This window comes from Eurosta solidaginis, chromosome 1 (assembly GCF_040869045.1).
Source record: "Eurosta solidaginis isolate ZX-2024a chromosome 1, ASM4086904v1, whole genome shotgun sequence".
Taxonomy (NCBI): Eukaryota; Metazoa; Arthropoda; class Insecta; order Diptera; family Tephritidae; genus Eurosta; species Eurosta solidaginis.
The window spans coordinates 53,052,066-53,068,781 of NC_090319.1; the positions used below are offsets into that span (position 1 = coordinate 53,052,066).

Sequence of the window (16,716 nt, forward strand, 5' to 3'; positions counted from 1 at the left end):
AGAAAAGAAGGTTTTTAATAACTTTTTAGAGCTCCCGAAAATTGCTTTGGTGGAAAAAACATGGATCGAAGTATACAAAGAAAGGGAATATAGCCTTCTCAAGTGTCCGTACGTTTGCTCAGAACATATTGACCAAACATACACGTTTTTCAATCGATTGCCCAAAGGAGGTCCTTATAAACCAACCCCGCAGTTTTTAAAGAGTTTAGCATACTTAACGCAATTTTTTGAAATTGAATGGTCATAAATTCGCTACAGGTCCACATTATTTATTTTATTATTCAAGCGTAGCCCTTGAGGAGGGAGAAAATTGCCGTTTCTCTGCAGGTTAGCCACTAGTTATGAGAGTTCGTTTGTCCATGGGTCACATTGGGGCAAGACCCGCATATACATATTCTTTGCCGTTTTAGCATTGACATAGATGTGGCTTTTACAAACGTAACTAATTAAATACCATGCCTTGAGAAATATCCACTGTAGAGGCATGCTAGAACAACGGAATTTTTCATGTATTTTTTTTTTTTTCTGTCTAGGGGTGAATCTGCCATAAAGATATGAATCATTAACCACTATTTTTCAATAAAATTGCATGTTTTACTCTATTCTCTCATCCTGAAGGAAATTTCCGTCCCGAAAAACTACAATTTCGTCTTAAACAGTAACGGTATGACAACGCTTATAGCAAAACAACAAACATTATGAAACTTCAAAAATCCCCAAATACGTCAAAAAATTTGGAGTGGAACTATCTTCCTTTTTATATCATGATTTAAACCAATTAACATATTTAAAATTAGAACTATTCTATTTTCAAATCAAATGAAAACGTAAATGGCACTGTAAACGGCACAATGCCGAAACTGGCTTGTCACTTATGTATACTCTCAAATGAGAGATTAAAACCAAGTCGTGCACGATGGTCTTGGCTTAAAACACAATTCTAAATTATTCTAATCAAGAAATAGAACGCTTCGAACAAGAAAAGGTTTTCGTTTGTAGAAACGGTACGCAAACCGACTGAAGCTACCCATTTTCTAAATCAAAAAAGCTTGAATTTTAGATCAAACTTTATCTATGACTTTCTGTACACCCTTTTCATTACTGAATTATCTTTTGTGTGTTTATATGGTATTTCGTAAATATGTAGTTTATTTTTTTATTCTGTCACAAACTTTAGAGCAAAAGTGGAATATTTACAAATTTATCGTAAATTACACTATAAAACAGCAATATTGCAACAGAAAACAACTTTGGTGTTCTTCTGAAAGGTGCCATCGGGCGGATCATTTTAACAGTAGATAAGTAGTAGATCAGTATAGCACGTCTCAGCTACTGTTTTAGTACTTTAGCGAGAGTCTTAGCACGATAAGAGTATAAAATTCGAACAATTAAAATTATATTACTTTTTAAAGAACGTTCAATAATAATCCTAACACTTTGGCGCCCCGTAAATCTATTCGTATTGGAGATAATTACAGTTAACTCAACACAATTTTCCAACCGTCCGTTTATTCAGGCTATAAAAAAGGAGTCAAGAAAACAATCATCATGAGAGAGCACAATAGCGTAGGTTAGGTTGATCAATAAAGGCATCACACCATAGTGTTACCAGAATTTCTTTGATGACCAAACGGAGACGCCGAATCAGGTGCCGGTACTTATGTTATAGAATACCTCCGTCGGCTTGGCAAATACTAGAAGTTTTCTGGGACCTAGTTTAATTGCTGCCTCAAAATCTGGCAACTTTGCCGCCCCTAATAGCTGGCGCTTTGATTTGAACTGTTTCTTTTCTGCAGCTCGCACTTTCTACATCCTCTGTTACTGACGAGGCCTAACTCATAAGCAGAAGGCAGTGTCCAGTTAGTAGTTAGTATGCCCATCGTGAGCTTAAAATCTTCGCTCCTTAGAGATATGAGCCACTTTCTTTTCCTGCTTGATGGATCATATGCATGCATAAGAGTACTTATGATTTCTCCCAAACGGAAATACAATAGCAAAATATGAAGATACCCAAATTGATTATAAATTCTCTCGATAAAGTTTCTAAACCAATAATTGCCGGTATTAAAAGAAGATTTTAAAATGAGCCTTCCAAAAAAAAAAAACTTAAACAAATGACAGTTTCCGAGATTAAAAAAAGACTCGAAAATGACTCCCTTGTATGCTTGTACAATCACAAAATATGCAACGATCACGATTTTATTATAAGTACGTCTCGAAAAACTGCTTAAGAAAGTAGTTATAAAAAGTTTTTCATGAAGTAATTTTCTATAATTTATGATTATTTTAAATGCACATTGGAGACCCGCAGAATACTCGTTTGATATGAAATGGTATGCTGGACATCCCTAGCATTAATTATTTCTTTTAATTTATTTTTTTCAAATAATCATAATCAAAAAAAAAAAAAAAATTACCTAATAATGCAAAAAGACGATGAGCTCTAAGAAGTCTGAGTCTTTCATCCAAATTTTTAACTATTCGTCCCCTAAACAATGACGCTTAACACTGTTGTACAGTGTATTGCTAAATTAATTACCTAAATATTACCCAGCGTTTGAAATGAAAAAAATTTTGTGCATATAATTTTCCTTCAATTTGAACTAAAAACAGCAGTACACCGAAAGTATGTACATATGAAAAAAATTATCATTGTGAATTCATACAATTGGCGAATGTTTGAAGAAAAAAGTTCACAATAGTTAACAGCCTCGATCACCTGTTAAGTCCCTGTCATTTGCTCAATAGCGTTTTGCAAAATTTTCGTAAACGTCTGGTATAATGCAATATTTACATATTTTAAAATGTTTGACTAGATTTTATAAATATATATAGTGTGAGCCTAATAACGTTTTACGATCAGTGAATGGAAACCATTTTCACTCAAACGATAACTATGCAACTGTAAAACTTTATCTAAGAATTATAGACGCTTTTTTTGCAAGTTAGTGGAAATAAAACGCTAGGTAGATTAGGAAATTGCATACAAAGCAACAACACAGAGTAAGCTAGTTGAGTTGGCTAACCGGTTTCAGATGAAGTCGCTTAAGCAACAGTCGACCAAAAATAGGACACTATTGTGAACGACCGAATGAAATGTACATACGAATGTGCAAAGAAACGCAAACTAAAAAATAACAGCGTTGCGGCAGGGCGACACATATAAATAAACACACGCATTCCATGTATTTTATGTTTTTAAACTCTCTGTACTATGCCCGGTTTTTCAGTGCAAGCTTAAAGTCCGGTAGTCTGTTTCTGTAACCTTTCGTTATAATAACGCGATTTGCTATCGCAAGGCTCGTATCGCTTTCGATATGAAAAGTGTTTCTCATCGTGTTCCAATGGTACATGAACCAGATACGGATAGAGATTTAACATGCAAATGCAACAACAATGTGAATGGATCACATTGGTATTTGCATTTGCATGTTAAATCTCTATCCGTATCTGGTTCATTTACCATTGGAACACGAGGTCTGTAACACACACTATTCACCTTGCGATATAATAGTGGTGAGTTTTTATCATATCTATGGAACAATCGAAATGGAACATGGGATCTGTCATCAATAGCGAAAAAGGTCCCTGCAAGAATTGTTGGATTACGTGTTCCATTTTCTTCATGTTGGAGTACTCTCACAATAATCCTTTGCAATGCGTTTGCGGACCACCATCAGCCGATCATTGTTCGTTTTTTAACGACAGTGATCACGACACGATGACGATCGAACAGAGTTGCCAAAAGTAAAATATTGCATGCAAATAACTAATAATAAAATTTTACTTTGGCAGCTCTGATAAAATGCAACAGCGCACTGGTTTTATGTATACATATTATATTAGTTTCTTTATTCACGTATGCGTATGCGTATTATATTAGTTTCTTTATTCACGCAAATGCTAAATAACATGAGAATATTCGTAGTATAAAATATAAAAGTTGTATTGCCCCTCTTCATTTGCTTTCACTTTAAATTAAATTCACTTCGATAATTCTTTCCGACACAATTCCTCTTTAGTACTTTGGCATATGATCCTCTGTGGGTGCTTCATGGAGTACTACAGAGAAAGTACTTTGGAAAGTACTCTCACGTATGTACTCCATGGAGTACTCACAAACAAAGCGAGAGTGGGATCACCTACTCCTCTCCTATTTTGTATGAATACAGATTAGATTTGGAGCAGTCCTATACTCCCAAAGGAGTATTCCTTACATTATTTATAGAGTACTCGCGTTTTTTGAAGGGGTATAATAACAAAAATTAAGTCATACAAATTGTTATTTTATGATCGTGCTCCCCCCACCGCATTTAGCTCAAGAGCAACGGCTTCCCATACACTGCGGCTCAGGGAGGCACTATTGCGACCGTTAAAAGTCCCCATTGCCACTTTTTTATTGGCCTTCATAATTTCCACCAGTTTAACCTTCTGATTTTTTTGAAAATTTTCCACTTCTGGTTTGTTTCTATAAAATAAAGAATTAAATAGAAAATAAAAAATCCATATCAGATACTAGCAAACGAACTTCACTAATTTTCTTTTTAACGTATGTATACTATTATGACCTTCGGAAAAAATCGCAAATGTTTGAGAAAAACATTGATTATCAGTTTGATATTCAACATTATTTATCCTTTGAAACAAAATATTATTCCGACTTTTTCTCAAACGTTGTTCTTCAACTTGAGAATGGTTTGAAATATACTTGGATTTCGTTCCATTCTGGTTGAAAACCATCGATATCATGGAATATTTTCCTTAATAATAATGTGAATACTTTTTGCGCCAATGTGTAATTTTAAAGTACATAATAAGCGTTCATGAAACCCAAAAATGAAATAAAACATATTACAACATGCTTATTTTACATCAATGCTATCGATAGTGCCATTGATAATTCGTCGATCTCTAATTTTCATACTTTAGCTGGAAATGTAAACAAGCGATTCTATTGAGTGAATTTGGACATAAAGTGAAAAAATAAGGAGGTTTTTCTACATTTTAATAATATTAAGTGATATTGTACTATATTATGCATAAATCTAAACAAGTTAAAAGTGAAGTGAGGCAAATAATAAATTTGCTTGCCGAAAGTGGCACAACAGTGGATTCCATTTCGTTCCGCTTTGTTCTCGTTTGAGAAAAAGTTGAGAATCCAAAAATTCTCAATTTGAAAATAAAGAAAAATTCTATATTAAAAATGTGCCTTTTAGTTTGAGAATGCTATCAACGGCTATTTGAAATGCATTTGAAAACTAACGTTTGAAATGTGAGAAATGGACTGATTCTCAAATGTATCTCAAACTGAGAATTGATAAAAATGTTTATTGGGTAGTGATATGAATATCGCAAGAAATATCGAAAATACATACTCACCACTCATACAGAAACACTACATTGCGATAACCATGAATCAGGGTTGCATTTTGCGATATAATTCGTAGGATACAGAAACGGGCTACAGATAAAGTTGACTAGAGTTGAATCTTACCACTCTCACCCAAACATGAACTATACGAAGCCACCTTTCAAAAAAATACCATTGTAGCGCTGTTGCAAAAAAACGACGATCTAAATTTTGTGTTCTGTCTTTTTAAAAAGTCATACCTGCATTGATCAATTATCAATTTCTTAGCTCGTTTGTAAGTTCGTTCCTTTGTGTATATAGTAAATAATTTACTCTACGTGTTTCTATTAAAACTACAACAAGGTATTTTTTCCTAACTAAAGTTTTCTTTTCCTTTCATCTTTTAAACGTGCCGCAATATCTCTCAATTCTTTGTGTTGTTAATTGAAAAAAAAAAAAAAAAAAATTACAATAATACTCAAACTGTTTTCTTAATTACGTAACATTATTTGAAATTTATTTTATAAATTTTACCCATTAAAATTTTGAATTAAATAAATTAAACTCGTAATTCTCTACTTTAAAATTTATAAAATTGAACAAACCACTAAATATCTAATAATAATTTTCTATACGATGACATACATACTCGTGCAATTGTTTATACCACGTTACGCTTTCTGCCTAAACGCACACATTAAAAAAAAAATACATATATGTACATACACACATACATATGTATATACATTTGTTTTTAAAAACACTTATCAAACCACGACAAAAAAATTGAATGTGTTAATAAAATATAGTAGTAATTTCGAAAATGTTAGGCATGGTGCGTACTGAAGTGCGTTGCTCCAAATGTTCAGCGCATATGGGACATGTTTTTGATGACGGCCCGCCACCGAAACACCTGCGTTACTGCATCAATTCAGCATCTATCGATTTTATACCGTTAAAAAGCAACAACAGCAATCATGCCTCTGGCTCCTCAGCAACAACAACAACTACTTCCTCTGCAAAAAGAAATATAAAGAAATAGTTTTTGCTGTGTCATAAATTTGTTGTTCAATGTTACTCGCAAAATATTTTATTATACTAACAATATTTATTATGAAAATTTGTAAAAGAACAGTTTAGCTGAATCTGCTGTATTTTATAAGCAAGCGGTAAGGAGAGTAGTATTGAAGGAAGGGGCAGCTTGTAAAGTGTAATAACAATAATAGAATAGCGCAGGCTGACAAAGATTGAAAAAAGTTTAATTGTTGCACTTTTCTTAACTATTTTGATGTCTTGAGTTGAATTCGCTGTTAAGTTTTTTCCATTTGGTGTGGGATTCGAGATACTTTGCTATTATAAGTGTGTTCTTTTCAAGCCAAAGTCGCTCGATCTAAAAACACAAAAACAGTAAAAAAGCATTTCCTGCCGAAATGAATAAAAAATGGCATTTAACACTATAACTAAGTGATCCGTAAACGAAAATCATGCTCTAGAAGTCACTTATTGCATCCATCCTATTATATGGCGCAGAAGCATAGACGCTGACAACGTCTGATGGCGCGGCTCTGGCAGTGTTCTCTAGAGGGTTCAATGTGGTCATATTAAATCGTTCCCGAGGAGGTCGGGGTAGTACCTTAATGGTGCTTGTTACCGTAACGTACCAGATCTATAACAGCAAATGACCATCAACATCGATAACATTCCCAAAAGCTTTGGAGAGTGTCCTTATCGGACAATGACAACAGAGGCTTATAAGGCTTTGCAAAGTTACTTTTAGCAACACCACCAGCTTCGAAACCAAATAGTGATTCAGTGAAGGCTTGTGAAACTCCTATCTCTGTGTGTCTGTGTCTGTGAATAAAGTTTCTTGGAATGTCCTTTTTAGAAAGCCTCCCAGAATTCAAGGATGTTGGGCCGGGAGAGCTTCTCAAATGTATAAACTCCACAGGATGGATATAGGGGGACGGGTTTCCCTGAGGCACTTGAAAATGTTTATTAGTCTTCTTACAACACCCTTTCATTGGTTAACTCACGAGTTTCTGGCATCAAAACGGAGCCATAATTGGAGTCAATTGGGACTCGCCACTCCAACCAACCAACCAACCAACCTATCTCTGTGCAGATATAAATTTGATATTCGGTACGTCTTCTTCTTAGGAACCAGCATAATGCCAGCTGAGAAATCTATGAATCTACCAACACGTGGTAGATACTTTGGACTGAGCGGAGTAAAGTTCCCTCCGGCGAACAAAAAGTTATGTCTTCTATCATATCTGTCCTTATGTATAGCTCTAAATAGTGAACGGTTTGGAAAGAAGATGGAACGGAATGTATGTTTTAGATAGAAACGCTTTCGGGAATATTTATGATCCTATTCGTGATGTCTACGTTGTGAATGAGGTTTAAAGGTGCTGTTTCGGGTTAGAAAGTATTCTTATATATACCCGATCGATCAGTTGGGAAAAGCAGGTAAAGGTAGACCTTTTCTCTGTTGGTGCTCTCAAGTGGCGTCAGTTATCTTAAAGCAGAGAAGGATATACTTTTGCACAGTTATGGTCCCAACTCAGCAGGAAGAACCAATTGAAAAACGATCGAGTTCGCTTGGTGCTCCCAATTGGCGGCAGGTAGCTCATAAAAGGACGGCGAATACCGTTTAATCGGTTAAACGCTTAATAAAGAAGAAGAAAAAATGCGGTAAAGGATGAAGCTACACGTCTACTCCACCTCATCCAACCGAATGCAGCTGCAGCGGAAAGGGTTTTCCACATGGAACCATTGGGTAGTGAGCCGCCAGAACCTCAATCACCTAATTGATTGGGATTTACTAAACCCAATGACTTCGGCAGTCCCTCTACTCTATGGAAGGAAGTCGCTGCACAGCATTTGCTTTGCGACCTCAATGCCCATCTCTGTAGGAGCAAACTCCAGGTGGCCAGTGAAACTATGAGTTTCCCATAGTCCGCTTTCATGGTTAAATGTAACCATTCGGGATAATTTTAAAATAATACAGGCCACCGCAGACCACTATCGATCGTCGAGCTCACAGCCGCTTACCTTTCCAAGTAGTTCTAAATTAGTATCCTTTTGGAAGACACAATAGTGATCGGGTAGCTTGAACCTACGACTTACATCGGGCTCCTGAAAGAAAATCTCTCCGCCAACTTTGACCACTACTGCCCCCCACCTCACTCCATCCCTCTTCTGAGGAAATGAAAATGTTGTGTATGTTTTGGCTGTGATAAAGTGCCCGAGTGATGTGTCGGAGAGCCTGTTCAACGCCCGGATGTTCAGTACATTCCATCGTACCAGCACCACATCGATGAGTATCTGCTTGACTACCATCTCGCAAAGCCAATGCACGACCTTTGGCGAGAGTATCCCTAAGCCCAATAACCAATGGAACGAACACGAAATGACTCTTTGGGAGAATTCCGAAACCAATGAAATGAACACGAAATAACTCTTTGGGAGATTTCGAAACCACGGGCAACCTCTTGAATACAAAAAGAACACACTAAAGTATTTTTCTCTTCAAAATTCTCATTCATCTCTCCACTCAAAAATTTGAAGCTCTGATCTAATAAAAAAATTACCTATGCGGATTTCGATTTAGCTTCTTTAAAATCATATCGAAAAGTATGAAAAGAAAATTTGAAAATGTGTGCCTGCTTAGTTTAGTTACATATATGAACTAAATTTGATTCAGTTATTTGAACAAATCAGACACAATTTTAGTTAACAATTTCTCAATTGAAAATTTAGCAATGAAAAATCATAAGGTGAATTCACGTCTTGTTAAGTCGTTGGCCAGTTCTCGGTAGTTCTTTTAGGTGTACTTTATTTTCATTTAATTAAAATTTATAAACGATTGACGTATTATCAACTCAGATTTTCCGCACCAGCACAATTTTTTTTAGCAATTATTGCATTCCAATGAAGCGTGATTCAGATACGGATATATATTTAACATGCAAATACAACAACAAATTGATCCATACGGATCACATATCGTATTGTGTACCTACGAAAAAAAACAACGCTTCATTGGAACGCGAGGAATATTTGGAGCTTTGTTAAAAACGCGATATGGCTGTTATGTACGAAGTGAAAGAGCTGTAAATCATTTGATCGTCAGTTTGTCCCTAAACGTCAAATTTTATTTTTACAGTGTACTGCGTTTTTTCTAATTAGGCTGTAAGAAAACGTAGTAAAATTTAATTCTGTACTATTTTATCATTTTTGTTAACCATTGAATCCAATATTTCTTATCACCGGCATGTTTGTAGCCTGTAGCCCATAAACTTTAATTTGGTGCCTTTTTAGATGAAATTAGGTTAGATTGGCCACCGGTGCGAGCACCAGTGTACTTAGGCCTAAAAAGGTCCCATTGTGATACCACGTGGATCTCTCCCCTACTCAAACCAACAGCTCCATACAGCAAACGTCAGGAGTTTCTTATGTTCCAACTTAGCCAGATCACAAAAATCGTGAAAGAAGGGAAATCCCAGAGATTTCTTCCTCTTGTGCGAAAGCGCGGGACAATCGCACAGAAAATGTTTGAATGTTTCTATCTCTTCTTCGTCTTTGCAGCTCCTGCAGTAATCATTATAGGGAGCACCCAGCCGTTGTGCGTGCCTCCCGATTGCTATGTGGCCGGTTATAAGTCCAACCACCAGAGATTTTCTCTCCATCCAGATAATTCTTGTGTGAAAAATAGTTGCAGCCAAGCAGTTTTGACATTTCCTTTATCTCTCTGCTCTCAATGAAACGGCGTCACTTTCCTGCAAGACACGAAAGTCAGATTCCGCAATGCATTATAAGAAAATTTAATAAACATATAATAATAACATATTCGAATTGAAAATACACTTACATAAGTTAAAGAGAATACACTAAACAGAGAAAAAGAATACTTGTGCTCAAATAGAATTTCAAACTCTATCCAGGACTCATTTATACAGTCACTGTTATCCCTGGTTTTTAACCGACTGTGTTCTTGCAGGGCCGTTGCTCAGATATACCTCACGTTCCAATGAACAATGTGATTCGTATGTATCAATTTGTTGTTGCATTTGCATGTTAAATTTTTATCGTTATCTACATCACTGTTCATTGGAACACGAGGATATATATCTAGACGAAACCGGAGCCCTGTACAAAAAAATCTTAAGAAAAAAGTAGCAGAAAGTGTTTGAGTTTTCTTGAAAGGTGAATACTACTAGACAAACGAAAATTTTCATTTTTTGCAATGTCGATACCGCGCTTAATCAAGATCAATTAGGCACAAAAATTCAGTACACTGAAAGAATGAGACGCTTAGAGACAAAAGCTTATTCGCTTTAATAATTAAAAGGAACTTCTGTGCAGCTCTGACAACTATTACGCAAATTTAATTGTACATATAAAAAAAAATTGCCAACATTTTAGCAAATGAAATTTTAATGTCAACTTTGCCAAACCGTTGGGCAATTGCTCTTTTCACTTATTGGTTTATTTAAACGCATTTGACGTTATAACACATGTCGCTTTCATTGATAGAGCCAAGCTTGTGGTCAAATTTGACCTAGTGAAAACCAAGTATAAGACTAAAGGTAAAGGACATACGAAGCGACACTACACTACGCGGCAAGATATGCATCATTTGCCGTCATCCGGTGGCCAAATCCTGAGCCAGATAAATAATTTTGCATGTAAATGCAACAACAACGATTTGAGCCAGATAAATCCAGATAGAACTCTGGTTCAATTTGTGAGCCAGATAATTTGTTAATTACTTCTTTTTAGGTTGGCAACGCGGCCTTTAATAAACCTACTTTTTCAAAAATAGATGTCGCTGCTTAGCCTTTCGCCGTATGAGTTAAGCTGGAGACATTGGTGCTTTATCGGTAACCGTATCGGTAACCTTATAACAGCTGATTCGACCAACCTTATGAGAATCAATGCAATCGATTATTGGTGCCGCTAAGGTCGTAACCGTATCGTAGCCAACCAATTGGGTTTTGGTTTACCGTCGTAACGATAAACAGCTGATTACGTTAGGGATACGGATACAGCGATACGACATACGGCACCAATGACTCCAGCTTTAAATGAAAAACAGCGGCGACATCTGCCTATCACATTTCACGTGTGCGAAAATTTCACGACATCTGCTTTTCAAGTCTCTCAATGATCCAGAGCATTCCCGTGAGAAGTGAGCGTGAGCCGGAGCTGTAAAACTCACTGAAAGACGGCAATTGTGAATCAAACTTACGGCTGAATTCTGTAATTCAGTCTCATCTCAAGTCTCTAAATTTGAGATTTTCCTTTAGAGACAATTTTTGTGACTTGAGATGATTTCGGTATTCAGTAAACGAAAGTCACAAAAACAATTCACCATATCAACGAAATTCACCAAAATGACAATTTACTCATACATTGAACGAATAATATAGCATTGCATTTTGTCAACATAACGTTAGGTTGTATTGTGGCTGATCTTGATAAGACTCCGTTCACAATTTTTATAGAAAATCCCAAAGTGTGTAGGTTCGAATCTCAGCGGCGCCACATAGAGTTCGATGTTTTTTTTAAGAATTTTCAATTTTTTAATTTTTTCTATGCTTATTTTAATTTGAGGAATAAAAAAAATATATTTAAGGCGTTTTTCGCAAATAATTTTCATACTTTTTCTGAAATTTTCACGTTTGTGATCTGCCCCGGCCCAGCTCACAAATTAGTGATTGCTTTTGTGAGGCTGGAGACGCGAGACAGCTTACAGAATGGCAAATTGTCTCAAAAGTGATTTTCACCCCCAAAAAGTCTCTCATAGTGACTAGAGACGGCTTACTGAATTCAGCTATAAGTGTGATATCTGTCAACTGCCTGACAGGATGTTCAATATGGCTACTTTTTAGCGTTTTGACATGGTGTTCAATATGGCGGCGCATAGGGCCGGCTATCTTCAGCGGGTGATAGAAAGAGATGCAGAATGAGACAGCGATTGTCAATTACAAATCAGGTGATCCAATCACTTTGGAATTTTGACGTCTATGCAGAAGATATCACAATGATATGCATTGCATGTATTCTTATGGAGCAATTCTCACATAGCGAGAGCAGCACCGACACGCAAATGAGCGACCAAAAGTTGTTCAAATATGTAGGCAAAAGAGAGTAGCGCCGCTGTCGCTACATGTCACGTCGCTTAGTGTGCAAGCACTTTCAAATCGACAACGATCGCCACATAGTGGAATCATACAACATTGTGAATGATAACTAAAGCAATCATCCGGTGGCAAAATCCTGAGCCAGATAAATAATTTTGCATGTAAATGCAACAACAACGATTTGAGCCAGATAAATCCAGATAGAAGTCTGGTTCAATTTGTGAGCCAGATAATTTGTTAATTACTTCTTTTTAGGTTGGCAACTGCTGTCGCTGCTTAGCCCTTCGCCGTATGAGTTAAATGAAAAACAGCGGCGACATCTGCCTATCACATTCCACGTCTGTGAAAATTTCACATCTTGCCGTGAGAATTGAGCGTGAGCCGGAGCTGTAAAACTCACTGAAAGACGGCATAAGTGTGATATCTTATATGTCAAATGCCTGACAGGATGTTCAATATGGCTACTTTTTAGCGTTTTGACAGGGTGTTCAATATGGCGGCGCCTATCTTCAGTGGGTGATAGAAAGAGATACAGAATGAGGCAGTGATAGTCAAATACAAATCAGGTGATCCAATCACTTTGGAATTTTGACGTCTATGCAGAAGATATCACACTTAATCTGCAGACATTGGTGCTTTATCGGTAACCTTATAACAGCTGATTCGACCAACCTTATGAGAATCAATGCAATCGATTATTGGTGCCGCTAAGGTCGTAACCGTATCGTAGCCAACCAATTGGTTTTTGGTTTACCATCGTAACGATAAACAGCTGATTACGTTAGGGATACGACTACAGCGATACGACAAACGGCACCAATGACTTCCGCTTTAGTTATCATTCACAATGTCATACAGGTGACAGCCGGAAATCAGCTGAATGATACTTTTTTAATCTGATTTAGCATCTCAACTTCTGACGCAGCACGATTTTGACTTTAGGCAAGCGTATGTCGCCCCGTTGCCACTTTGTATGGTTCCGCCATGGATCGTCATATAAAATTTGAAATAATAAAAATGCATTTTAACCCATTCCTGTCAGTCAATCTAGCAACACTCAGACGAAGAAATATCAAACTGCATATGAAGATAAAAGGGATCGATCTAAGAACGCAAAGTTATTTGAAAGTTTTACTATAAGGGATTGTATTGCTAAAGGGAACTCAGTGACAATTCATAATAGTGTTTCTACCATATGGAAAGTAAACTAGGTCCTACATGATGTCCACGCGGAGCCGCTGATTTAAATTAACGTTATCACTCCAAATTAAGCAAATTAAGCCTCGAACGAAACGCCAAAATACGTCATATTCCATAAACCATTTTGAGAGCGAAACAACACTTCCGTCTCGTTCTTCGTTAACCATGAATTTTTAAATTAGGATGAGCAACCATAATTTTTTTGAGAAGTGGATAGGACTTAACTTCACTTTCTAAAACCTATGCAATGATCTTTATAAGAAGTAAAAACGGGAAAATTTAGACATTATGGAACATGGAAATACGTTTCATGGCAAAACGCAATAATTTAATTAAATTTTTCATTTTTTGAGCTGAAAGTTTTGTTATGTTTATATGAATGAGAATAAATTGTGGAGTACTGGGATCCTTATTTAGGGAGTACCTTAGCAGTGTTTAAAGAGTATACGAATAAAAAATCATAAGTTTAATTTAAAAATATGCCTCCATTTAAGACTGGACACTTTTTCTCATTTATCTAGGAACCTGTTATAAGTCACTTATTGCGTTTTTGTTTGGAACTCCTCAAATAAGAAATGTGGTGTGAAATCGAAGAAAACTAACTCAACAATTTACGGTTTGCATACAGAAAATGTAGATACGTCGAAAATCAGTGACCTTAAAACCAAGTTAGTGATTGACGAATAAAAGGGACGTCATTCAATGTTAGTTCATTCTGCACCCAGTAGCGAACCACAAATCACACACACAAGATTGCGCATTTCGCATGTAAACAAAAGAGCAGCTGTTTTTATGGGCAATTTCACGTCATTTTCCTTTAGATCTTGTTTTTTTCTCTTTCTTTCATTCGCTTAATCAGTCAAGTGTGACGTAGATGCGCAGAACGAAGCAATTTTGAATTCGTGAATGCGCAGAAGATTGAGAGAAAAAAACAGGAGCTAAAGGAAAATGACGTAAAATTGCCAATAAAAACAGCTGATCTTTTGTTTACATGCGCAATGCGCAATCTTGTGTGTGTGATTTGTGGTGGTAGCGAACTAAGCTCAAATCGATTATTTCTTAATTATATCGACAGTTTATTGAAATCTGATAGCAGGTCCAACACAAACAAATAAACAAAAAAATATGAAGCAAAAAAATTAAATCTTTAAGAAAGTTATGTTATAATGACATTATTGTCTACAATAAATATATTTAGAAGTTGCAGTAAGGTCACTAATATATTACAGCTCTAAAAGAAGTTATTATTGATTCGCTGTTGCCCAATGATTAGCGAATGAGTAAAGAAGCGATGTGTGGATAGTGCACTACTCGAATAGTGATTTACTTGGAGAACAAACTAGGGGCCGTGTGGACGGGTTTTCAAGTAGAAAAAAGTAAATTATTGTTAGTCTTTCTTTAGTATTAACATTTTTAAATAATCTGTCCCCTATGTATGGGTAATTTTTGTTGGTTTCCAAAGATTTCTAACCTTTATAGATATGAAATCAATTTTTTTTTTTATTACTGATTTGAATTTTTTTTTAAATAGATATTTTGGCATAACTGTGTTCTACGTAAATATGATTTTATAATTTACATTCATATACTACATAACATTACATAAATTCATTAAAACATCAATTAATATACATTAAACAACGTAGATACAGCAAACATAAAAGGTTTTCATAATTGCTTGATGGTGTAATGATTTGCTTGGTACATAACTTAACGTTCATCTAGTCACAATATTTTTTATCGATTAAATTGTGTAAAAAAAATTAAAACTATGAATAAGTGATTATAGCTTGAAACAAGTAAGTAGTAAGAAACTTCGGACCATTCTCTACAAAACAAATGTGATATCTTATCCGTCAATTGCCTGACAGGATCTTCAAGATGGCTACTTTTTAACGTTTTGGCAGCGTTTTGACAGGATGTGCAATACGGCGACGCATAGGGTCGGCTATCTTCAGCGGGTGATAAAAAGAGATACAAAATGGCACCACGATAGTCAGTAAAAAACCGGGTGATCGGTTCTATTTGTGATTTTGACGTCTATGCAGAAGTTATCGCACTTGCCTTACCCACAATGCTTTGGACACTCTATTTAAATAATTTTGTATAAATGAAAAACCTTGAAGATATAAAGAAGCGTTAACAATGAAGATAAACTGGCTGAAGAATAAAAAAAAATACATTTTTTGTTTCGAGAAAAGTTAACGTACGAATGACAAAATGACTAAACTGTGGCATATTTAATGATTGCCGATTTATTTTTATCGGTTTGTTTCACTGAGTTGTCAAATGCATGGTATACAAAATGGAGGTAGTTCCATTTAGTGTGACGTTAGCCACTTTTGCGGGGACAATGACAATTTCACCAAAAACAGGCTACCAGATTGAAATATGTTATGAATTTTTCTAATTTTGATGGATTTAATATTAACGGATACGACTAAATTATTTTCATAGTTATTAAAAAAAAAAAAAATGAGCCGCATGCGTTGGAAATATTTTAGTACCAAATATAAGCTAGAAAAGAAAGTTTTTAATACGTTTTTCGAGCTCCAGAAATTGCTTTGGTGGAAGAAACATGGATCGAAGTATACAAAGCAAGGGAATATAGGTTCCTAAGTCTACGTACGTTTGCTCAGAATATGTTGACAAAACATACACGTTTGTCAATTGATTGCCCAAAGGAGGCCCTTATAAACCGACACAGCAATTTCTGAAGACTTTAGCATATTTGAGCGCAATTTTTATGAAATTGAATGGTGATAAATTTGCTACAGATACACATTTTGCATTTATTGTATAATTCAAGCGTTGTGCTTGAGGAGGGAATTGTTAAAGAACATTGCCCTGTAGCTCTGCAGGTTAGCCACTGGTTATGAGAGTTCGTTTGCCCGTTGTACCAGGGGTCACCTTAGGGCAAGCCACGCCTATAACATTCTGTGCCTTTTAGCATTGACGTGGATGTGGCGTTTCACAAACGTACCAAATTAAACACCATGCCTTGAGAAATATCCGCTG

At 35.9% G+C, this 16,716-nt stretch overlaps 1 protein-coding gene across 5 annotated transcripts in view; it reads left to right on the forward strand.

The window, feature by feature from the left end:
• SelR (methionine sulfoxide reductase SelR) overlaps nucleotides 1–16,716 on the forward strand; it is a 44,801-nt gene that overhangs the window by 19,095 nt on the left and 8,990 nt on the right. Inside the window, exon 4 of one of the 5 annotated variants that reach the window (XM_067789917.1) lies at nucleotides 6,160–6,482. The exons of 2 other annotated variants lie outside the window; for them this stretch is intronic. In XM_067789917.1, the coding sequence (XP_067646018.1) occupies nucleotides 6,160–6,392 (233 nt within the window). In that variant the 3' untranslated portion in view covers nucleotides 6,393–6,482. Of the gene's footprint in view, nucleotides 1–6,159; nucleotides 6,483–16,716 lie in introns of those variants that run through there. 2 more of the 5 variants (XM_067789926.1, XM_067789945.1) reach the window with 2 other exon arrangements.